Here is a 24075-nt window from a genome sequence, read left to right as displayed (position 1 = left end):
AGATTTAATACTTGATTTAATGAATGAAAAAAGTATTTTTCTAAGTATTTAGCATCTCGGATAAAAAACAGTTCCTAATTTCCAGAGATTTGATAGAAATAGCCTATACAACATTATTCTCTTCAGGATGAGTGCAAGGTATGTGTGTTTTTTATACCATACCAAGTTTGTCTGCATTTAGTCTTCCAAAACAATTTTACAAAGGTTGGGACTTTTCTTTGAAGAAGGATGAGTAAGGAAAAAATTTGATCTAGGCTTCTTCAGGGCTGCCAGCAATTTGATTCCTCCCACTTTCTCAATGTAAATGCCTCTTACTACGTATTAGTTAAGGGATGGTTCTTGCAACATCTGTGTGTGGGTGTTGCACTAAACAGCTGCCAAATGTTAAGATAGTTTGTGACTGGATTGCGTTTTGTTCCCACCTTCCGTGTTAATTGGACATTTAAGGCATCTGCAAGATTTGAAAGTGTTTGTGGTTGGACAGATACATACTTTACTAAGAATTTTTTTTATTTTAATACCTTTACTTCATATTATAAAAATAAAAACCAAAACAGAAGACCATGATGAAGCTGCCAGTTGTTTTTTTGTGCATTGGATATGTTCTGTTAACTCTTGCAGGTAAGTTGTTGACTCTTGCAGGTAAGTTGTTGACTCTGATGGATACTATGTGTAATACTGGTGTAATTCCAGTGTTTTTCTAAAGCAAAGTATTTTAGACTTGAGTAATATCAAAAGCCAACTTATGTATTTCAAGGTTGGTAGGAAACCAACTTATACCAAGTCGTATGTTAATTAATTTAATTCAATAGCATCAATTTGATAGTCAATTGCAACTATGGCATGTGTTGACCACTGACCAATACTTAAGCAAGGCTAGTATCAGAGACCATATGCCTTCCATAGCTGACTTCAGATATGTAGTTGAAGCTTTGAATGAAAATCACTAAAATGAGTTGGGAATTTTTAAAAAAGTGATCTGTCATTTGTTCCTGTGTTCACATTATTACAGAACAATTTCTAATCTAGTTTGAAGCAAAGTATTTAGAAAAGTAGGAGCTAGACAACTGCAGGTATTATTGGATGCTACTGCTTTTTAAAATAGCTTTCAGCTATATTTTAGATTTTTAGAATGAAAATTATCTTGGTTGCATAGATAGCGCGTTCTAAAATAAAAACCTTTCAATACTTAAACTTTTCAACACTTTTGATGCCAACTATTGTGTTTGCTATGTTTTGTTTGCTATGAATAGAACTTGCTCTGTAGAAATAAAATCTCTAACATGATGTTGAGATCATTTTATTTCCTTTTTGTACAAGTTTATTCAGGGTAAAAGTTTATGATGTTTTAACGTGGCATGCCAGAACAACTGCTAAATTATGAAATTATGAATATGTTTGAAATGAATTAAGAAATCATTGGAAACTTATATAGTACAGGCAATATTCATTTAGTTTTATTTCATTGTAAGCCTTTCTACTGAAATATTGAAGCTGATACTGGACTTTACAATGCAAACAATCCCATTCATTACTTAAAATTCTCAAGTTGATTCCGGAACTATAACAATACTTTCATGTATAATTTACAAAATTATCTTAGTTTTTATTAGAATTTTGGAATACAATCCAAGTTAATAGACATAAATAAAAGTGCCAAAATAAATGTACTTTCCAGATATTATAGAACTTTAGTTCCCATAATTTTTACCTCAAGTAGATGATCATGAGAGTTTTATTCAAATAATAATGAAGAACTGTAATATGTAGTATCCTCATACTAACTGTAGTATCTTCTCCATTCAGCAAAGGTATAGCTTTTCCATTTAGTGATAGAAAAAGAAATAATTCAGGCCTGTCTTCTCTTGATTACAATTTGTAGTTATTTTTGTCAAACATAAATAACCAGGAATAAGAGTTGAGTTCAAATGGTAAAAATTTATTACATGCTACCTATACACAAGAATCTGATGTTCAAGGTAAATTGGCGTTAAATTGGCAAATTCACAGGGGGCTGGATGTAGGTCTCTAATGGGAGCGCAAAGATGCCAAACTGATGACATGTTTGATCACGCCACTGAGTCAGCCTGCTCCTCTCCTACAATTTTGTTAATGGAAGATATGACAAATTTAATAAATTATTAAAGTCTCCAGATACTATGAATAATCTCTGAATGTTTCTTAGTGCCTTCTGAATTTAAAAAGTGTTAATCTTTGTATAAATTTGCTGGTCTGTGACCATAATAAATAATGATTGATTGTATAAATTCTATTTCAGCATACAGCTTTGATTGGCAATATCCGTCTGGTGCTTTTGATCAAATGTCTTTAACTACACAATCTGAAACATTTAATGATGAAGTTTATTAGAGTGAAAGCCATTTTTTTCTAAGCTGAAGGAAAAAAATATTACTGGAAAAGTATTGCAACTGGTTTTCTTTGTCTGCAATGGATAAGAATGAGGAATGGGAATGTTAAAGAAGATGGTGAATGTGAATTTAGTAAAAAGTAATCTGTGCACTGTGCAGTCAAGTGAATCTAGATTCTTATTTTTAAATGTTTCAGCCTTTAAGCATAACACTTATTAAGTCAAGTATGTGGACTTTCTTGTTCCAAAATAATTGCATTGGGAGTTGCCTCTTTATGTAACTACAATTATGAATTTACATGCAGAGACAGCTCTAAATGCAAGCAGTGTGCTTTACCAGATGTATTCTTTGTGATAATTATTAATATAAAACATAATAAATGATGTATGTTTGGTAGGGAACTTCCATTTTCCTTCCTTTTCTGCATATGAGCCATATATCAAAAATACTTCTCATATTTGCTATATATTGGTAGCCTGTATTTCCCACCCTCTATCTTTGATTCAATCTTGACTAATAAAGATGATGCTAAAAATATTTTTCACTTACCTCTCACAATAATACAGTAACCTGACTTTTAAAATGTCAATTATATTGTCACAAACTCACATTATTTCATTTATACAACTTCTATGCCACTTTGATATGTCCACGCCCCCTCCCCGTCTTATTTGTTGGATACAAATCAGAAAGAGGCATGACTCAGATAGCATCATGCCGGTGTTATTAATAAACACTGTATAAGTATAGATAGCTATATTTCATTTGTGCCAAAGATCACTCTAGTAATTTCTAAATCTACATAGAAATTTTATTCGCTTTCCCTCCCAATTTACACCACAGTGATCATATATTCTTTCCACATTTCCATAATCCTTTTGAGATTTGGTACTTGACTGCTTGATTGTCATTTTAGTCCAATTTTAAACCTAGTTTCTTTTCACTAGACCAGTTTTTCACAGTGTCAGTGTTTTATAACAACTTTTTTTTCACGCTTACCATCAACTTCTTCTTTGTTATTTTTTCCACAGCCCATTATTTATGATTTTTGTACTTTCATCTCTTCATGCTAAAAATTCTAGCCCATTATTGCTTTGTAATAGGGAAGAACTGCACTGTTACTGATGGTGTAACAACTATGCAGCAACTTTCCCCACAGTTATTTGTGAAGATTTGGTGAAATTAGTTGTTCATTTAACACATTTTTCAAGGATTGAATTCCAGATTATAGTGCAGTCCAACCTTTTACTCAGCCCAGTAACCAGTGCTCTTCGTTTCTGCGTTGAGTACAGTAATCATTTTTGCCCTTCCCATATTTTATGAACCTTATTCATGCCATTTTATGAATGCTGTCCTCTTGGTGTTGAGTAAGCAATCTAAATAGACCAATACATCAGTCAACTAGTCAATAAAAATAATAATCTCCAAACAGTATTTCCTTGATCTGTTCTGATCCTTTTCCTGCATTTGCTTTTGCAATAAGAAAACAATTTATAAAATAAGGACACTGGAGGTGGAGAAAGGCAGCCTGATAGTGTTGGGCAAATGACAAAGAGGTCCTTCAGACTGACTGGAAAAGAGGATATAGTAGCAAAACACAATGGTGTCCTGACTTCAGTTTGGGACAGAGGAACTTGGCAAAGGGAGCTGAGAAGAGTAAACTTTGAACCAATAAGATACCATTCATCTCACAATGTCAGAAGTTTGCACTGAACCAAAGTTGAATCAACTGACAAAAATGCTCATAGAACATTGGGGTCACACTTGACATGGTGGGGACATAGGAATTAGCCAGTCTCTGATACAGTCTTTCTACATGTCCATAATATAACTGAAATCATTGTGCTGTCAGATGGTCAGCCCTTGGAAATAGACATAATCTAGAATTTTAATGGGATTAAGGGATTCTTACAGAATCTTGAAGACCTGCCAAAACGTCTCCTGACTTCAATTTATATTGTATTTAAGCCGATTGAGAAATATTTCTTTGGGGTTTCTTGCTTACACAAATCAGATCTTTTTTTTCCTAACAGCTCTACATACTCCTAACCTCAATCACACTGTCATTACAGAATACCACACTCTGGGTCCATCAATCAGGCACATGACTTGTCACAAAAAAATAAGGTGTAATTCTTTTTGGAAAAAATATAGTGTATATTTTCTCACCGGAATTCATAATCAGAAAGTTTCTTTTTCTTTTGTTCAGTAAAAATTGAATTTGCAGTGAATTTCAGCTGCTTATTTCAGATGTCTCCTATGCATTCTACATAATATATCTCTGCAATATTCATATAACTGAGTTGTTGGTTATTGAAAGCTCATAGAACTTGTCGTTGTGAATTTATCTGCCATTGATCAAAAATCTTTTGGACAGAAGATTTTAAGACTAATGAGGGGCAAAAAGGGAAAAAGAGTCCATTAGAAACTATATTCAGGAACTGAGTAAATAACAGTACATTTGCATTATTCCTAACATTAAGGATGCCACGATCAACCTCACTATGAGAGATTACCATATACAATGTCACAATATTTTTACAGGCCACCCTATGGGAACATGGAGCCATGGAGGACTCATGGCTCATTAATGAGTATTTCAGTAATGGCTGCTGGTGGCATATTTATTATTATTTATTATTATTTATTATTTATTGAATTTTTATACCGCCCTTCTCCCGAAGGACTCAGGGTGGTGTACAGCCGGAGATAAAATACAAAATATGTACAATTAAAACAAATTAAAACATATCAAAATTACAAAAACGGCTAATAATTAAAATTAAATTTAAAATATTTAAGAATATTAATAAAACCCCAATTTAAAATCAAACTATTATGCCAGTCCCGCTTGAATAAATAAGTATGTTTTTAGCTCACGACGGAAGGTCCGAAGATCAGGCACTTGACGTAGGCCAGTATCTTCATACAACTAGCAATATATACTATGTAGAATATGTACATGTAGATGTAATGACTGTATGGAACATATCAAGAGTTTTATTCTGACATATGGAATATAAACAAGTTGATTAGGCCAAGAAAAAAGAGAACAATGTGTTTTTAAACTCTTTAATGTTTGTGTTTCTTTTGATAGACGATGGTGATTTTGACTTAAAAGATGCTCTTGACCCAAGTAAGTATATTAGAAAATTGAAAATTGTTAATGAACAAGGCAAATGTTTTCACTAAACTGAATTCTGTTTCAGCTTATTTTGAAGGTGGACAACATTCTTCTCATGGCCACCAGTAGATATTTCTTTTTAAGCCCACTAGACTTCCTGCATTGATTTTTAATTGATTTTTTTTTTTAAATGAATTGGATGTGACATGTTGCAAACTCAAGCCTCAGTGTTTAACATCCTAATTATTTTCAATACTGCTTCAGCACATGGGGTCCCATAAGGATTCTTAGAAAATTAAAATGATGGATGACTACAACTAGAGTCTTTGTTTAAACAATGTATTCCCACCAAATTAGATATGGCAAAACTATATATAATAATAATAATAATATCAAAGTTGGAAGGGACCTTGGAGGTCTTCTAGTCCAACCCCCTGCCCAGGCAGGAAACCCTACACCATTTCAGACAAATGGCTATCCAACATTTTCTTAAAAATTTCCAGTGTTGGAGCATTCACAACTTCTGCAGGAAAGTTGTTCCACTAATTAATTGTTCTAACTGTCAGGAAATTTCTCCTTAGTTTAGGTTGTTTCTCTTCTTGATTAGTTTCCACCCATTGCTTCTTGTCCTGCCCTCAGGTGCTTTGGAGAATAGTTTGACTCCCACTTCTTTGTGGCAACCTCTGAGATATTGGAACACTGCTATCATGTCTCCCCTAGTCCTTCTTTTCATTAAACTAGGCATACCAAGTTCCTGCAACCGTTCTTCATATGTTTTAGCCTCCAGTCCCCTAATCATCTTCGTTGCTCTTCTCTGCACTCTTTCTAGAGTCTCAACATCCTTTTTACATCGTGGCGACCAAAACTGAATGCAATATTCCAAGTGTGGCCTTACCAAGGCATTATAAAGTGGTATTAACACTTCACGTGATCTTGATTCTATCCCTCTGTTTATGCAGGCCAGAATTGTGTTTGCTTTTTTGGCAGCTGCTGCACACTGCTGGCTCATATCTAAATGGTTGTCCACTAGGACTCCAAGATCCCTCTCACAGTTACTACTACTGAGCAAGGTACCACATATCCGGTACCTGTGCATTTTGTTTTTTTGGCCTAAATGTAGAACTTTACTTTTTTCACTGTTGAATTTCATTTTGTTAGATAGTGCCCAATGTTCAAGTCTGTCAAGATCTTTCTGTATCTTGAGCCTATCTTCTGGAGTGTTGGCTATTCCTGCCAGCTTGGTGTCATCTGCAAATTTGATGAGTTCCCCATCTATCCCCTCGTCCAAGTCATTGATGAAGATGTTGAAGAGTACTGGTCCTAAAACAGAGCCTTGGGGTACTCCACTGCATACTTCCCTCCATGTGGATGTAGTTTCATTGAGGACTACACGTTGAGTGTGGTTGGTCAGCCGGTTATGAATCCATCTGGTGGTGGTGCTGTCCAACCCACATTTTTCTACTTTATCTAGTAGTAGGTTATGGTCTACTTTATCAAATGCTTTACTGAAGTCCAAGTAAATTATATCGACAGCATTCCTCTGGTCTACTAATTTTGTCACTTTGTCAAAGAATGCAATAAGATTAATCTGGCATGATCTGTTTTTGACAAACCCATGTTGGCTTTTGGTTATTATTTTGTTTGCTTCTAGGTGTTCGGTGATTCGTTGCTTGATTATCTTTTCCAGAATCTTCCCTGGTATTGAGGTTAGGCTGATAGGTCTATAGTTTCCTGGATCTGTTTTTTTTTCCTTTTTTGAAGATGGGAACTACATCAGCTCTTTTCCAGTCCTTGGCAGTTCCCCTGTGCTCCAGGATCATTGAAAGATATAGTTCAGTGGTTCTGAGATTTCGTCTGCCAGTTCCTTCAGAACCCTGGGGTGTAATCCATCCAGTCCTGGTGATTTGAACTCGTCTAGGGTAGACAGATGTTCACTTACCATTTTTTCCCCTATTTTAACTTGTGTTCCTAATCTGTTTTTTGTGGTGCTGTTTTTGATAGGTTGGATTGTTTTTTCCTTTTGTGTAAAGACAGATGCAAAATATGAGTTAAGTAGATCTGCTTTCTCCCTGTTGCTTGTCACCTTCTTGCCACTTTCTCCCAGCAATGGGCCAATTGTTTCTTTGACTTTTTTCTTGTTTTTAACATGTTGGAAGAAGCTTTTTTTGTTATTTTTTACTTTTGTCACTAGCCTTTGTTCATTGTGAGCCTTAGCTTTCCTCACTTCATCTTTACAGGCTCGGGCTATTTGCTGATATTCTGCCTTAGTTATTTGCCCCTCTTTCCACTTTTTATATGTGTCCTTTTTGTCTTTCAATTTGTCAGATAGTTCTTTATGCATCCATGCTGGTTTCTTTTGAGATCTGTTATTTTTCTTCCTCATTGGTATTGTGCTAGACTGGGCTTTTATAATCTCACTTTTCAAAATTTCCCAAGCTTCTTGAGTTGTTTTCCCCTTGAAGATTCTCATCCATGGGAATCCTTCTCAAACTCTCTCTGAGTTTATTGAAATTAGCTCTCTTGAAGTCCAAGACTCTAGTTTGACTTTGTTCTACTACTTGTGTTTGCATAATGTTGAATTCCAATATTGTGTGATCACTTGCCCCCAAGATTCCTATAGCTTCAACATCTTCTATCATTTCATCTCTGTTAGTGAGAATTAAGTCCAATATGGCTGATCCCCTTGTTCCCTTCTCTACTTTTTGGGAAACAAATTTGTCTGCTAGGTTTGTTAGGAACCTGTTGGATTTTCCACTTGGTGCAGAGTTTGTCTCCCAATTGATGTCAGGGTAGTTAAAATCCCCCATTACTACTGTAATGTGCTTCCTACATACCTTAGTTAGCTGACTAACTAGGTACTAACTAACTAACAATAATATCATTGATATGTCACAAAATTTTAAACATGTGGCCCTGCATGCAGTCCTGGACAGCTGGTAATGCAGCCCCACAAGATTGTTTTACATTATTATGTGATTTTAGCAATATTTATATATATTAACTCTATTATATATTTTATATGTTGCCCAAGACAATTCTTCTTCAAACCAAAAGGTTGGACATCCATGTTCTAGACCAGGGGTATCAAACTCACGGCCCGCAGGCCGAATGCATCACGTGCTGGCGAAGCCCTCACCCGGTTTATCAAAAAGGGAAAAAGTGTTTATACATCACATGACGACTCTGTGACAATGCGAGTTTGACACCCCTGATCTAGCTCAGTGTTTTTCAAATTTGACAACTTTAAGATATGTGGACTTCAACTTCTAGAAGCCAGCTGTGGAATTCTGGGAGTTAAAATCCACATATCTTTATATTGCTGAGTTTAAAAAATAGTGATCTAGCCTAAAGCTCTGCTAAAGCTCTACTTTTTCCTAGTAGGTTACCACCCAAATATAGCCAGGTACAAACTGATCCTTTTTAACTTTTCAAGATCAGCCAATGTAAGCTGTACACACTCCAAAGAATATAAATACATACATCTTTATAAAAATGATATTTATTCATATTCATATGCATCTAATTAGTGAGTGATATTTAACATAGCATGTTTCATAACATTCTTTACTAAGCAATACTGCAGTATATTAATTTAGAAACAGTTATCAAATACAGAAAATATACTTCCAGGCAATCTTAGAGATAAAATATTTGTGAAATTGAATATATCTTGAAGCTAAATTCCCTTTGATTGAACATGGAAATATTCAGTATTTGTTTCTTGTCATTTTTAAAAAATTAAAAGTCCTGAAAATTGCATCCCTTTGAAAGGAACTTTTTTCACAGGACAATCATATAAATATCTCAACCCCATAGAATAGGTTTAGGAATAAGCAACCTTTTCTTTGCATTTAAAAAAATTACTTAAGAAGCCAAAGGAGACACGAGTGTGATTTCTGGCTTGATTTTCAGCCATTTTTAAGAATACCATTGATAAATTTGTAAAGAATACTGGAAGCTTAAAATACCTTTTTAATTTTTGTGGCTCCTGAAAATAACAAATATGAATTCTATGATATTAATAGTTATTACTAGACATGTGTTCTTGGCAATTTAGGGAGTCTTAAAAGTGAAGAGTTCAGTTGCCCAGCTTGGGCTAATTCTGAGGGTTTATTTCCAGTAAAGAGAAGATAGGATTGTGTTGCCAGCATCACAATGAGTTTTAGAATTGTCTACTAGTTTTTATTTAATGTAAGCCTTCTTTTTGATAATCTTAATAATACAGTACTGTTCATTTACTTTGCTTAGATGATAAGCCTTCTGAACCAACAAAAAAGCCACCAGGGGGTAAGCATTAAATTGCAGCTGATCAAATAAATAAGGTAAAGGTAAAGGTTCCCCTCGCACATATGTGCTAGTCATTCCCGACTCTAGGGGCGGTGCTCATCTCCATTTCAAAGCCAAAGAGCCAGCGCTGTCCGAAGATATCTCCGTGGTCATGTGGCTGGCATGACTAAATGCCAAAGGTGCACGAAACACTGCTACCTTCCCACCAAAGGTGGTTCCTATTTTTCTACTTGCATTTTTTACATGCTTTTGAACTGCTAGGTTGGCAGAAGCTGGGACAAGTAGCGGGAGCTCACCCCATTATGTGGCACTACGGATTCGAACTACTGAACTGCTGACCTTTCAATCAACAAGCTCAGCGTCTTAGCCACTGAGCCACCGCGTCCCTAATGATCAAATAAATACCACAATGCTAAAGCTTTCTCTGTGTCATATCTAAAACTACAACTGAAACTTTCCCAACAGCCTTTGAGGAGTTTTTCCTAACTGCTGGTTTTGACCGTTTCTGGAGTGGTTTGCTGACCGTTTTCCAGAGTGCAACTCCTGCTTAATTCTTAAAGATGAATGCCATTTCTTCCTGCCCCTTTCCATCAATTGCCCATTCCTAATGGTTATTGTAAGATAAGCAAAGATGATAATAATATTCCAGTAACAGGAATAATAATTGGCATTTATGGGCATTGTAATCCAAAGTGTTCTTCTGGAGAAGAATAGATTAAAGAAATTTTTATTGTTCCTAAAAAAATAACATGTACGATAAAGAGATTTACTTTATATCTGGAAATATTTATCGTAGGTAACAGACCTCGACCTAACTTATATCCTGACCTTAGACCATATTCAGATAATCATGGAAACGGTGGTAAGAATGGAATTTGTGTTATTTAGATCCATTCATAATATTTTTCTTTTCACTGGTTTGATTGTGTTTATTGATTTGTAATATATTGATTTAGGGAATTCCTTTAATGGTGGCGGTGGCGGCAGCATTGGAACTGGTAAGATTTCATTTTGTTGTTAAGTTTTGAAATATTTACTACCTTTCCACCCTTTTCATTTAAATCTATACATCACAATTATTGGAACATATTGATCAGCACTTCTAATTTAAGTTTTAGTACTTTAAAGAAAGTATTGTTCATATTAACTATATTAATTAGGTTATAAAGTAGATATATGTCATCAGATTAAGGGAATAGTATGTAAAATTGAACTAAACTGCTCCTGAGATTGAATAGCATCCATGTGAAATGTGAATGTCTATGCAAGAAAACCTGAGTGGCAGTTGGCTGCAGGAATTTGTATGACCTGGAAAGACCTGAGTTGTGAAACAAGACAACAACAATTTCCTTTGATGTTGCTTCCTTGCAAGACTCCTCCTTACCTGACTTTCATTTTAATTCATGCATAGGAGTCTGCTTTGCTATTCCGCACGATTGCTTAAGACTCTGCTTTTCACCATTTACATTTTTTGGATATTGGTAGTTTCCTCACCAAATGACATCAAGCAATTTGCAAGGCACTTCAAAATGCATTTTGGTACACCCGCTAATGTTTCAGATAGATTCTGAAATCCTCAAGAAGAAAAGGAGAGTATGAAAATAAGAGAAAAGTGTAACAAAATAATTAATTTTATTTTTTAGGTGGTTTTAATGACCTAGATCTCAATGATGGGAAACCTTTAGCTCCACGCCCAGCAGGTAATATATAGATTTTTTTTTCCAGGTGACTCATGTTTCTCTACTTTCTCTGACAAAATAATTTAATTGGTAGATTTCTAATTATTTTCTAGCCTGCTTTTTAATATATAAACAGATCATCACATATTATTAATAAGGTATCATATTGATGAAATGGTATGCTCAGAAGTGGTGTCTAGTGTCATTGAAATAACACACATTCTTGCTTATATTATCACATGAATGCTGCACTTATGTCCTTGGGTCCCAATCTCTGACACAGGTTAGAGGGGTCCCATAAATTGTTTTTTTATTCCATCAGTTTTATTCTCTATTTTGAGGATATATTTTCCATAATATGTTGTTGAATATTTTTGATACATGGTACTTTTGGTGCTTGTGGTATTGGTAGTGTGGTATTTTTTTTAAAAAATGCTTTTGTACTTGAAATAACCATGTTATTGACCCTATCTTAGGTGAGAAAGAGCAAACTTCAGGTCAAGGTGGAAATATGGGTAAGAGTTTGCATTTGTTTTATTTTGTTTTTGTGTCTGTGTGATTATTAAGAGTCAAAATGTGTAAATAGTAAATACTGTATATTTTTAAAGTATAATTAATAAAGTGATTTTTAAAAAAAGGTAACTGGAGGTTCCTAGTCTGGAAGTAGCTGAGGACTACTTAGTTGGAAAAAGATTAATTTTTGGTGAAAAATACTTGAGATGATCTGATCTGGAACCAATCCATGTTATTGTTTCTACTCCTCCAGCCTTATCCCAATGTAATTCCTTAATTTTTTTTCAAAACTACTATGCTTACAAAATTTAGTTCAGTCCTTTCACTAAGCAGATAAGCAGAACCATATTTATTTCATTTTATTTCAGTCTTCAGTTGAAATTCAACTGTTAGAATAGAATAGAATAGAATTTTTTATTGGCCAAGTGTGATTGGACACACAAGGAATTTGTCTTGGTGCATATGCTCTCAGTGTACATAAAAGAAAAGATACGTTCATCAAGGTACAACATTTACAACACAATTGATGGTCAATATATCAATATAAATCATAAGGATTGCCAGCAACAAGTTATAGTCATACAGTCATAAGTGGAAAGAGATTGGTGATGGGAACTATGAAACGATTAATAGTAGTGCAGATTCAGTAAATAGTCTGACAGTGTTGAGGGAATTATTTGTTTAGCAGAGTGATGGCCTTGGGAAAAACTGTTCTTGTGTCTAGTTGTTCTGGTGTGCAGTGCTCTATAGCGTCGTTTTGAGGGTAGGAGTTGAAACAGTTTATGTCCAGGATGTGAGGATCTGCAAATATTTTCACGGCCCTCTTCTTGATTCGTGCAGTATACAGGTCCTCAATGGAAGGCAAGTTGGTAGCAATTATTTTTCTGCAGTTCTAATTATCCTCTGAAGTCTGTGTTTTCTTGTTGGGTTGCAGAACCGAACCAGACAGTTATAGAGGTGCAAATGACAGACTCAATAATTCCTCTGTAGAACTGGATCAGCAGCTCCTTGGGCAGTTTGAGCTTACTGAGTTGGCGCAGAAAGAACATTCTTTGTTGTCCTTTTTAATGATGTTTTGATGTTAGCTGTCCATTTGAGATCTTGCGATATGATAGAACCCAGAAATTTGAAGGTTTCTACTGTTGATACTGTGTTGTCAAGTATTGTGAGAGGTGGAAGTATGGAAGGGTTTCTCCTAAAGTCTACCACCATTTCTACGGTTTTGAGTGTGTTCAGTTCCAGATTGTTTTGGTTGCACCACAAGGCTAGTCGTTCGACCTCTCGTCTATATGCGGATTCGTCATTGTCTCGAATGAGACCAATCACTGTTGTGTCATCTGCGAACTTCAGTAGCTTAACAAATGGATCATTGGAGATGCAGTCATTGGTATACAGAGAGAAGAGAAGTGGGGAGAGCACACAGCCTTGGGGGGCCCCTGTGCTAATTGTACAGGTATTTGATGTGATCTTGCTTAGCTTCACCTGCTGCTTCCTGTTTGTTAGGAAGCTTGTGATCCACTTACAAGTCTGTTCCGGTACCTGTAGCTGGTTTAGCTTAGTTAGAAGAATGTCTGGAATGATGGTATTGAATGCTGAACTAAAGTCTACAAAAGGACCCTTGCATAGGTCTTTGGAGACTCAAGATGTTGTAGGATGTAGTGCAGAGCCATATTAACAGCATCATCTGTTGATCTATTTGCTCGGTATGCAAATTGCAAGGGGTCTAAAAGCGGATTCGTGATGGTTTTCAGGTAGGAAAGCACTAGCCTTTCAAAGGTTTTCATGACTACAGATGTTAGAGCAACTGGTCTGTAGTCATTCAGTTCCTTGATGGTGGGCTTCTTCGGCACTGGGATGATGGTAGAGCGTTTGAAGCAAGAAGGAACATAGCACATCTCTAGTGATTTATTGAAAATATGGGTGAAGATGGGGGCCAATTGGTCAGCACAGACTTTTAAGCAAGAAGGAGTTATCTTGTCTGGGCCTGGCGCTGCATTACTGCATTAATTTCCTGCATTAATTTACTTTAATTAATAATTAAATTTAATTAATAATTAATACATTAATAAATTAATTATTAATTAATTACTGCATTAATTTCCCTTCACTACTGATGTTGCTGGCTTGGGAAAATGAGATAACTTCTTGAAACTTCAGAATTTATTTATTTATCACATTTCAAAGCCACCTAAGTTATTCTGGCTGGTTTATAAATGCCTTACCTCTATTACAATCCATAACTCTGACTTGTTTATATCCTGGATTTCAATAGAATTTTATTCTAAATGTCTTTGGCCTATAAATTAAATCGGAATGATGCATACCAAGAGCTGAGAGGTCACACTGGATCTTTATCCTCAATATGTAGGTAGACTCTTACCTGGTTAAGGGAGTTTGAGACCTCCCTATAGAAATGTTAAAACAAGCCACCATGGTATCAGAATGGTTACTCCTGCATCATGAAGTCATCACAGAAAATATACATCATATTGCCTGAAGCAAATATATATATTTACATTATGACATGTCACAGTTGGCCCTCCCTTTCCAACTATCTACATATACCCATGGGCTCCTCCTAACCTCTAAACAAACAGCCAAGATTTTGATCTGTTTAATTTAATACAGGGGAGGTTGAGAAACCAGATTCTAAACTTCTTATCCTCTGGTTTCTCATGTACTGATTCCAAAAGACAAGTGATCATCAGGGAAAAATGGGTTTCACTTTAAGACAGACAAAGTAATTTCTTGCCACCAAACCTAGTCAAACATTTGGGTTGGAAGGTTCTTATGTTTTTCATTCTATCCATCCCAAATGACAGCATCATTCTAATTCATTGATATTTACATGATTTGGGCGATGATGAAGAAATTTCATTATAATACATGTAGTCCTCAACTTACAACCATTCATTTAATGACAGTTCAAAGTTACAATAGCATTGAAAAATGATTTAGGACCATTTTTCACATTTATGACCATTGCAGTATCTCCATGGTCACATGATCAAAATTTGCATGCTTGGCAATTTGCTCATTTTTATGACGGTTGCAGTGTCCTGGGATCATGTGATTACCTTTTGTCACCTTCTGATAAGCAAAGTCAATGGGAAATCTAGATTCATTTAACAAGCATGTTATTAACTTAACAACTGCAGTGATTCACTTAATAACGGAGGCAAGAAAGGAAATACAATGGGGCAAAACGTAGTTAACAACTGAAATATTTAGTAACAAAAATCTTGGACTCAATTGTAGGCCTACGTCAAGGACTACCTGTAGTGGTATTCTTAACTAGGTTTTATCCTGTCCTTAGCTGATTCTGCTACGACAGCTCAGATTACATCTCCTGTTGTTGCTGTAGCTGTGATGCTGACTGTTGGTGCCATAGCTGGTTATACTGCTTATAAGCAGAAAAGATACTGTTTTAAACCAAGAGGTAAGACTGATTACTTTAAGTGTTATAAAGTCTCTAAAATCAATATTAGATGCCATATCTTAGATAAGACTTGAGAATGTCTTCATTATATATGGGACATACTGTATTAGAGACGGGTTTCTTCTCACAACAGTTAGGGAAGTCTTACAGTATTTCCAATGGGATCAATCAATCATTTTTAGTGAGTCTTACTTTTATGATGGAAGGGGTAAAGGAAAATAAAAAGCTAAAAAGAAAAAAAACCAAAATTCTATGCTATTTTTTTTAGTTTGCTGCTACAGAAACAGATAATAAAATTTCATTCAATAACATTACAATGCCTTATTAAGAAAAAACTAAAAGCTTCATTGTTTAAGATCCACCTATAAAGAATGTTGTTTTGTTCTCTCTCTAAATTATATTTTGAGTACTTTTGTCGAGTTATAATTTCTGTCTGTTCCATTTGAGTAGTGTTTTATATGCCTCCTTTAAGAATTGACTAGCATCAGAAATATGCTTTGGATATGAACCATCAGTAAGGACATTTGATTGAATTTGTGGCTGAGCTTCTTGAGCATGTGTTGGATCATAGCCCTTAAATTATCATGTTCTCCCTCAGGTGCTCTCTTAGACTGAAATCCCAGGCAAATGTATTTTACACTTCCTTATCCTGCACAAGTCTAATCCCTAAAGGCTTTTGGAACAACCCTGTGCCTTTATTTTGAGGTCAGATCCACTGTATCAATGCTACTTATTCTCATGAATGTCTATGTTACAGTGCATTTTTATTCAAGAGTGAAGGTGTTTTCTAGAAAAGCCTCTTACAATACACTTAGTCTATCTCATTCACACACAAAAAATGTAAATGCCAGACTTAATTACCTTCCATTCCATTCTATTATTTCTTCCATTTGTTTTCTTACCAAAGAAATTATATTTTTGATTGAACTAGCACACTAGATGCATCCAGGGGTATATGTTGCATATTATTTGTAATGTGTTGTATTATTATTTGTGACATAGTACCTTTTTTTTATATTAACACGCACACTTATGTTTTAGGTGAAGCAGTTGCATAAACCATTCAAAAATGATCTAAGAAATATTGAGTTCCACAAGATCATCAACAAATGAAGGAACTGCATACTGTAATAACTATGATGCTGTCACTAAGATTTTATGTAATGAGGCATTTTATTTTTGTGTATAAAAACTAAAGAACACAGTTTTCAAAATGTGATTGATTAATGATACTGTATATACTGCTCTACATTTTATGCATAGTAAAAATACACTATATGGGTTTTTTTCCCAGGGTTAGAAACATTTTATGTTCTGTTTATTTAAAATAACTGGATCCAAACAATCAGAATCTCAATTTCACTCTTGGTATACAGTTTATAAACTATAAAGTTTATAGTTAAGGCTCTTTATGTGCTCTTTTTCAGATCTTCAGGATTACTTAAAAATCTATGGGGTGTTGATGCACTGAGATGTGGAAAGATGCACACATGTCCTCTCTCTAGTTTAGCTATACTGCATCAGTGTTCAGGGAAACATTGTACTTCTCTAACTTTATAAATTAAATTTCATTGAAACAAACAAGATTGGTTATCTTCCTACATTAGTTACCTGAAACCACCAACAAAGTCAGGCTTATGCACCCAGATGCCTTTTAGCATTTAAACTTGAGTGCTATATGCTTTGTTGTTTAAAGGTCAAGGGATAGTTCACCTATTTTGGAGTGTGACTAGCTGAAATGTTAATTTGGTGATACAATACCAGGTGCTGAAAAATAAACATAGATTGTGGTCATAGTTAGGAAAGAGAGAGGTCAGGAATACAATGGAATATGTGAATGGTTTTTCTCTTTAATTTAGGGGATTTTTCCCCTTCTTTCTTTAGTTCTAATATATAATATATTGCCATGTATATTAATTTTCTGCTGATAAATTCTTGTAAATCTATGTAAGTGCAAAGTTTTCTTCAAGTTAAATTTGACTCCCAGATTTAAGTTTGAAACAGAACTACGTCCTAATGAACCTTTGTTGAAATATGAGCCAGAAATACAAGTGAAATAATGTGTGATAAAATAGCTAAAAATTTTGGTTCCAATATACAATTGGATCAGTGGGAAAATATGTAGTTAGAAGGATTGAAATTTATATTATAATTTTAATCTTGAAGATAATTTTTACAAAATTGTATTTATTTATTTATTACATTTTTTACACATTGCCCATCTCATGTAAATGACCAATGATGTATAATTGGTATCTGTCACCTAAGAAATTGTCTAGAATGTATAAAGTAAAATACAATGTATTTTGAATCTTTGTTTAAAATAAGAACAACATGAAGGGGACATTTTATCATATTTGTGGACACATAGAAAGGTTAGAAAATTTTGGAATCAAACATATACATTAAATCAGAATATTTTAAAGACTAAAGTACAATTGAAAACAGAGGCTTTTCTTTTGGGAGTAATACACAAGCAATTAGAAAAGTATGGTGCTTTGTTTTTGTATATGACAAATTTCAGTGAGATGGTTATATGCTCCAAAATGGAAAGGTTCCACGTTACCTACAATGAAGGAACAGTTGGTGAAGACAATGGAGCTAACAAAGATAGCTAAATTAACTTCTTTGATTAGAGAAAAGACAATATCTACTGACTAGAAAACCCCTATAGATTTTTTTCATGAAACAGAAAAAATGTACTTATGACTTTTAATTTTGATGATTAGGGGGAAAAATGGATAATAGAAAAAAATGAGCTTCTTATTGTAATTATCAGTATGAGATAACTTTGTAAATATACTTGTATTTGTTGCAAAGGGAATTGGAAGCTTATTTTTTCTATTCTTTTTTCTCCAATTTTGTCTTTTCTTCTATATTAGTTCATGTTAGTTTTTCTATTCTCTTTAAAAGGTTTAATAAAATTAATACATATATAAAGATTGGCTTCAAGTGACTTATATGGACATATCCATGCCATGGAAACAGTTTGCCTTTGCCTGTTTATGTAATCTTTTATCAACTGCTTAACCCTAGCCTTAACCAGTTGAAAATTGAAACTACATGTATTGGCTGATAACATTTCTTTCTTATCCTGGTGTAGCATGCTAAACATCTGATCAAACTGGAAAGACTGTGTGGGGAGGACGGAAACTCATTGTAAGGGTTTCTTCCTTTGCTTTATTTACATTGTAATTAGACAGTTAAGTGGATTCATGGAGGGATGGCATTTGGAAGTGGTTGGCACAGCAAGTCCTTAGATTTTTGTCTGGTGGGAGGGATGTTTAGGATGTTTATACCTACCTATCTTGTAGAAGTAGCTGCACCCCCCAGACCATTCAGAACCACACCGAGGCTATCCCCTTCACCTACCTCCACGTAAAGCTCCCCTAGGCTGGTTCTTGCTCTGTGGCACCAAGGCCTATACAGGCATACTTCCCTACCAATTCCAGGGGTGGGGGGACCACATACCCTCCTCAGGTGATTAACAGTCCATATGCCCTCACTGAAGAGATAGCAGAAACCCCAAGTCCTGATTGTGACTCACAAATGATTATGCCCAGTAAGGCAGAATATGTTGCAGTGGTAGTGTCATTACTGGGAGTCCTAGGGCTCATTATGCACAATTTCGAAAATATTAATAGCCTGGGCTTGCACACTGGCTAACCTCAATTTGACTTCACAAACCCTGGATGCACTAAAGTAACAGTTAAGGCAGGTTCAGGAAGCAACCCCTGGAAATAGGCAGCCATTGATTCATGGCTACGAAGAATTTTGGGACATGTGCTTGCTTCAATCTGACTGAAAGCTCACAGAAAATGACATCCAACAACTAAAAGAATTGGCACAGAATATAGGATACTATAAATTTCTTTTCAGGTTAACAGAATTTTCACCCTGGCTGCTAGGCCTTCACGGGTTGAAAGCTCTACTTTTGGGAGCCATTGAAAGAATCCTTGTCTGCTGCCTCTATCAATGCCTTCTCCTTTGAATTAACAATCTAAGAATTTGTCTCCCTGCATCCCAGAACCCCCATGAAAGCTCTCCTCAGGTCTCCCTAACTATGTCAAATTGACAAAAATATCAAATCAACCCTTAATCTTGTGCCGATAAAAGAATGTGTTAATCACTCTTTTTTTTTTGACAAAGTGGGAATTTGCAGGAAGAAAACATAGCCCCCCCCAAAAAACAGCCTCCTTCTGAACACCCCAAAAACTTAAGAAACAGAGAAGCCAAGAAAAGAAAAGAAAAAAGCAAAAGCTGCTAAAACTAAAAGAACTCTACCTTCTTTTTTTTCTCTTCTTCTCTTCTAATTTTGTATATTGATGTTTTATATGCCTGTGAACCGCCCTGAGTCCTTTGGGAGATAGGGCGGTATATAAATTTAAATAATAATAATAATAATAATAATAATAATAATAATAATAATAATAATAATAGAAAGAGAAACAACGTTGCAATCGTGAACTTAAGTAACTCCATTCATTGAGAAAAATGGAAGCAATACATTAAGAAAGGCAGGCTAGAGGCAACAGATAACAGGATAAAATCAATTACACATGCATGACAGGTTTAGGTCCAAGGAAGCCGATAATTAAGACCCATCACTTTGTGAAACAAGTAAAATCAATTAAATAATAAAAGCACCTAAAGCAAACTTCAAAAATACTGTAAACTGTATAAAAATCCTTGCATTCATCGAACTAATTTGTCAGCTGTCCCAGAATTGCATGCTGTTGTTGGTTCTGCTCATCAATAAGCTTCCTTTCTTAAGCACCCTACATTTTATTCCTGGCTTAGAACTGGACCTGATTTTTCTTTCAACAGAGGACAACATGCATTTAATGCAGGGGTGTCCAACTTTGGCAATATTAAGATCTGTGGACTTCCACTCCTAGAATTCCTCCTAGAATTCTGAAATTGAAACCCAGAAGTCTTAAAGGTGCCAGGTTTGTACACCTCTAGTGTACTGCTATTCTGAAAAGAGCTAACCTTTGTCCCAAAGAAGACTATGGGCAACTAATGGATGTAGGGAGGACTGTGCCATGAAGCAGCAGAAAGACCACCACTTTTGCTTCACACTTGTCTGAGGAAACACTGCTGTTTAGATCACGGGTCTCCAACCTTGGCAACTTTAAGACTTGTGGACTGAGCTGGCTGAGGAACTCTGGGAGTTGAAGTCCACAAGTCTTAAAGTTGCCCAGGTTGGAAACCCCTGGTTTAGATGCTGGTCAGGTGATGCAGAGTACAGAATCAGCACAGAATCAGCATCTAAAAGAACTGAACTCTCTGGCTGCCCGAAGCAAACTAGGCTTGAAAGTTCAATTCTCAGGAACTGAAGGCAAAGGCAACCACTTTAGCCTGAAAATGCCAAAATGGCTCCAGTCACCTCAGAATGGTTGAAGTGCATCATATTGAATGCAAAGCCTGTTACCTTTTAAGAGTGAATTTTTTAAAAAATTCTGGTGCAGAATTAAGAATAATTTAAGGCCGCTTGTGATATGGGCTGGTGATCAAATCAGGAACATAAGGAAAAATAACCAGAAAATAGGTTGCTGGGGCATTGCGAATTAGTTGCAAACTCAGGAAGGCAATATATGATGCATGTTTCATTTTAACAGCGTATAGTAGAAGGCCCATTTCAAGTCTTGCATTTTAGTCTATTAATTCTCTCTGTTATGTATTTAAACTTTAGCAGGGAAGTTTGGGCGGGAACAAGCACGTTGCTGATTGGCTGATGCCTCAGCCAAAATAGTATTTAAAGAGGAGTTTTTGCTGTTGGTCTTTTGGCTGGGTCACAATAAACTAAAGAGCTGTTGTCACTCGTGTGGTCTCCTGCCTCGTTATTGCCCGAATTTAACATTGGCGACGAGGATGGGATATTGAGGCAGCGAGACCAGGAAAAGAGCTGAAGGAGCACGGATTCAGAAACCCAGCCGGTATCGGAAGCGGTCACATAGTCATGTCCAGCTATACACCGCCAGCGCCATTTGACCCGGCCAAAGAGAAATGAGGGTCGTACATGGCTCGCTTCGAGTGTTTCCTCGAAGCAAACGAACTACAGGGAGTCTCGGACAATCGGAAGCGAGCTTACTTCCTAAGTCACTGCGGACCGGAGGTTTTCGATACAGCCGAATCGCTGTCGGAACCAACTCCGGTACAGTCGGTGCCATGGCAAACGCTGCAGACAACACTGAAGGCACACTAAGCTCCGATGCCGTCGAAGTTTGTTCAGTGTTTCGAGCTAAGGCAGCGAGTGCAGCGAGAGGGCGAATCGATAAGCGTGTACATGGCCGCATTAAGGAAAGCCGCAAACCACTGTGAGTACCGGGATTTGGATGACTTCCTACTGGAACAACTCATTTGCGGGGTCCGGGACATTCGTTTACAGAGGAGGTTGCTGTCCAAAAGCAACCTAACTCTGGCCCTGGCCCTGGACGAGGCAAGGGCACATGAGATGTCCACCAAAGCGGCGGAAACCCTACAGAAACCGAACACACCAAACACCGGCACGAAAGCAACGCCAGTCAACAGCGAAGTCGTTGAGGCCGAATCTGAGGAAGAGGAAGAAGAAGAGGTCTTCCATACCGGACGGGCAGAGAGAGGCGACTGGGACGAGTGCGTGAGCTGTGGAGGCCAACACCAATGACAAAATTGCAGATTCAAGGACGCAAGTTGCCGGCGGTGCGAAAAGAAAGGGCACATCGCACAGGCCTGTCGAGCCCCTCAACCGTCCCGCTTAAAATTCAAACCGGCCAATCAGCAGAGCGCTGGACCGACGAAACGGCCAGGGATTGGCTCTTCCAAAAGAGGCGCGAAATTGAACCAAACAACTGTACGAGTGGGTCACGCATCAATGCGAATCGAAAAAAAGATATTCACACAAACGCACATCGAAGGAGTGCCGTGTAAAATGGAGGTGGACACCGGATCGTCGATCATGATCATGTCCTGGGACACCGTCGCGAGGAACCTGCCAGAGGTCGCGAGACGCCAACTGCAAACCCAAAAGCTGAGAGTGCAAGACTACCAGGGAAACCGGATCCCTGTTCGAGGAGTCACGTCCGTCAAAGTGAGATACGGAAATTTTAAGAAAACTCTACCGATCACCATCGTAGATGGAGACCTTCCAAGCTTGCTAGGCCTGGACTGGTTCAGAGCCCTGGGGATGGAAGTGACCGGGGTTCACAGAAACGGAGTCACCCTAAAGGATGAACTGCTGAAAGAGTTCGAGGACGTCTTCCAGGACTGCCTGGGCAAGTACATGGGGACCCCTATTTCGTTTAACTTAGATCCCCAGGTGGCTCCCATTAGGTTAAAGGCTAGGAGGGTCCCCTTCGCCCTTAAGCCCAAGATTGACCGGGAGTTAGACAAACTAGTAAACCAGGGAATACTAGTTCCCGTCGACCATGCCAAATGGGAGACACCAATTGTAACTCCAGTCAAGCCAGACGGATCGGTCCGGATTTGCGCTGACTACAAGGCAACGCTTAACAAAGCATTGCAAAAGAGCGCATACCCCGTTCCTGTAGTGCAACATCTGTTGCATTCATTGGGACAAGGGCAAGTCTTCGCCAAACTCGATTTGGCCCAAGCCTATCAACAACTGCCTGTAGACGATGACACAGCCGAGGCGCAAACGATCGTAACGCATCGAGGCGCATTCAAATGCACTCGACTCCAGTTTCGAGTCAGCGTAGCCCCAGGTTTGTTCCAAAATCTAATGGAACGTCTATTACAGGGAATACCGGGGGTTGTGCCATATTTTGACGACGTACTAGTTTCAGCAGAGAACCTAGTTGAGTTAGGGGCCAAACTACGGAAAGTCTTGGGCATTTTCAGGTCTGCTGGACTTAAGGTCAAGCTCAACAAATGCCAGATAGGAGTTGAATCAGTAGAATTCTTGTGTTACCAAATAGACAGAGAAGGAATCCACCCTACGGAGAGCAAATGCGAGCCATTAGGAAGGCTCCGGCCCCCCAAAATAAGGCTGAATTACAGGCATTTTTGGGGCTTGTGAATTTCTATGCGGTCTTCTTACGAAATAAGGCAACAGTAGCAGAACCGCTGCACAAACTATTAGCAAAAAAGACTGTTTGGTCGTGGGGCAAGGCTGAGGCTAGGGCATTTGAGGGTGTTAAGAACCTATTGTCCAGTGATAGCCTGCTAATCCAATACAATGGGACATTGCCACTAGTGCTAGTCTGCGATGCGTCACCCTACAGGGTGGGGGCTGTCCTCAGCCATAGGTTACCGAACGGATCGGAAGCCCCCGTCGCATATTTTTCCCGTACAATGTCGGCAGCAGAAAGAAACTACAGTCAGCTAGATAGAGAGGCCCTAGCCATAGTTTCGGGAGTTAAAAAATTCCACGAATACTTATTCGGGCAACAATTTGAAATAGTAACAGACCACAGACCACTATTGGGACTTCTGTCGGGGGACCGTCCAACTCCGGTTGCATTATCACCCAGAATGACCCGTTGGACTATCTTCCTGGCAGCGTACTCGTACAAATTGTTCCATCGTCCAGGAAAGGACTTAGGACACGCAGACGCGTTGAGTAGATGCCCCTTACCAGAGATGATCGAAGACCCGACCCCAGGGACACCCATCCTACTTATTGACTCTCTAGACACCGGCCCGGTCACTTCTAAGGAAGTG

At 37.3% G+C, this 24075-nt stretch overlaps 1 protein-coding gene across 3 annotated transcripts; it reads left to right on the top strand.

The window, feature by feature from the left end:
• The first annotated feature begins 366 nt into the window (after positions 1–366).
• Positions 367–17715, top strand: XG (Xg glycoprotein (Xg blood group)). 3 transcript variants are annotated; one of them, XR_009155341.1, is made up of 10 exons: positions 367–642; positions 5467–5505; positions 9742–9780; positions 10577–10642; positions 10737–10778; positions 11424–11480; positions 11936–11974; positions 15289–15411; positions 16010–16116; positions 16453–17715. XR_009155341.1 is itself a non-coding variant. In XM_058185193.1 (9 exons), exons 1-9 carry the CDS (start codon positions 564–566, stop codon positions 16467–16469), a joined length of 501 nt encoding a protein of 166 aa, XP_058041176.1. In that variant the 5' UTR covers positions 374–563; the 3' UTR covers positions 16470–17715. The 3 variants fall into 3 exon arrangements, 2 of the variants coding, with proteins under 2 accessions (XP_058041176.1, XP_058041177.1); XM_058185193.1 differs by lacking the exon at positions 16010–16116 and having other exon boundaries at positions 374–642; XM_058185194.1 differs by lacking the exon at positions 16010–16116 and having other exon boundaries at positions 378–621.
• Positions 17716–24075: the final 6360 nt, after the last annotated feature.

Source organism: Ahaetulla prasina, chromosome 5 (genome assembly GCF_028640845.1).
Source record: "Ahaetulla prasina isolate Xishuangbanna chromosome 5, ASM2864084v1, whole genome shotgun sequence".
In the NCBI taxonomy this organism is placed as follows: Eukaryota; Metazoa; Chordata; class Lepidosauria; order Squamata; family Colubridae; genus Ahaetulla; species Ahaetulla prasina.
Note: the sequence above shows the minus strand (reverse complement) of the source record. Positions and strands in the feature narration are given on the sequence as shown.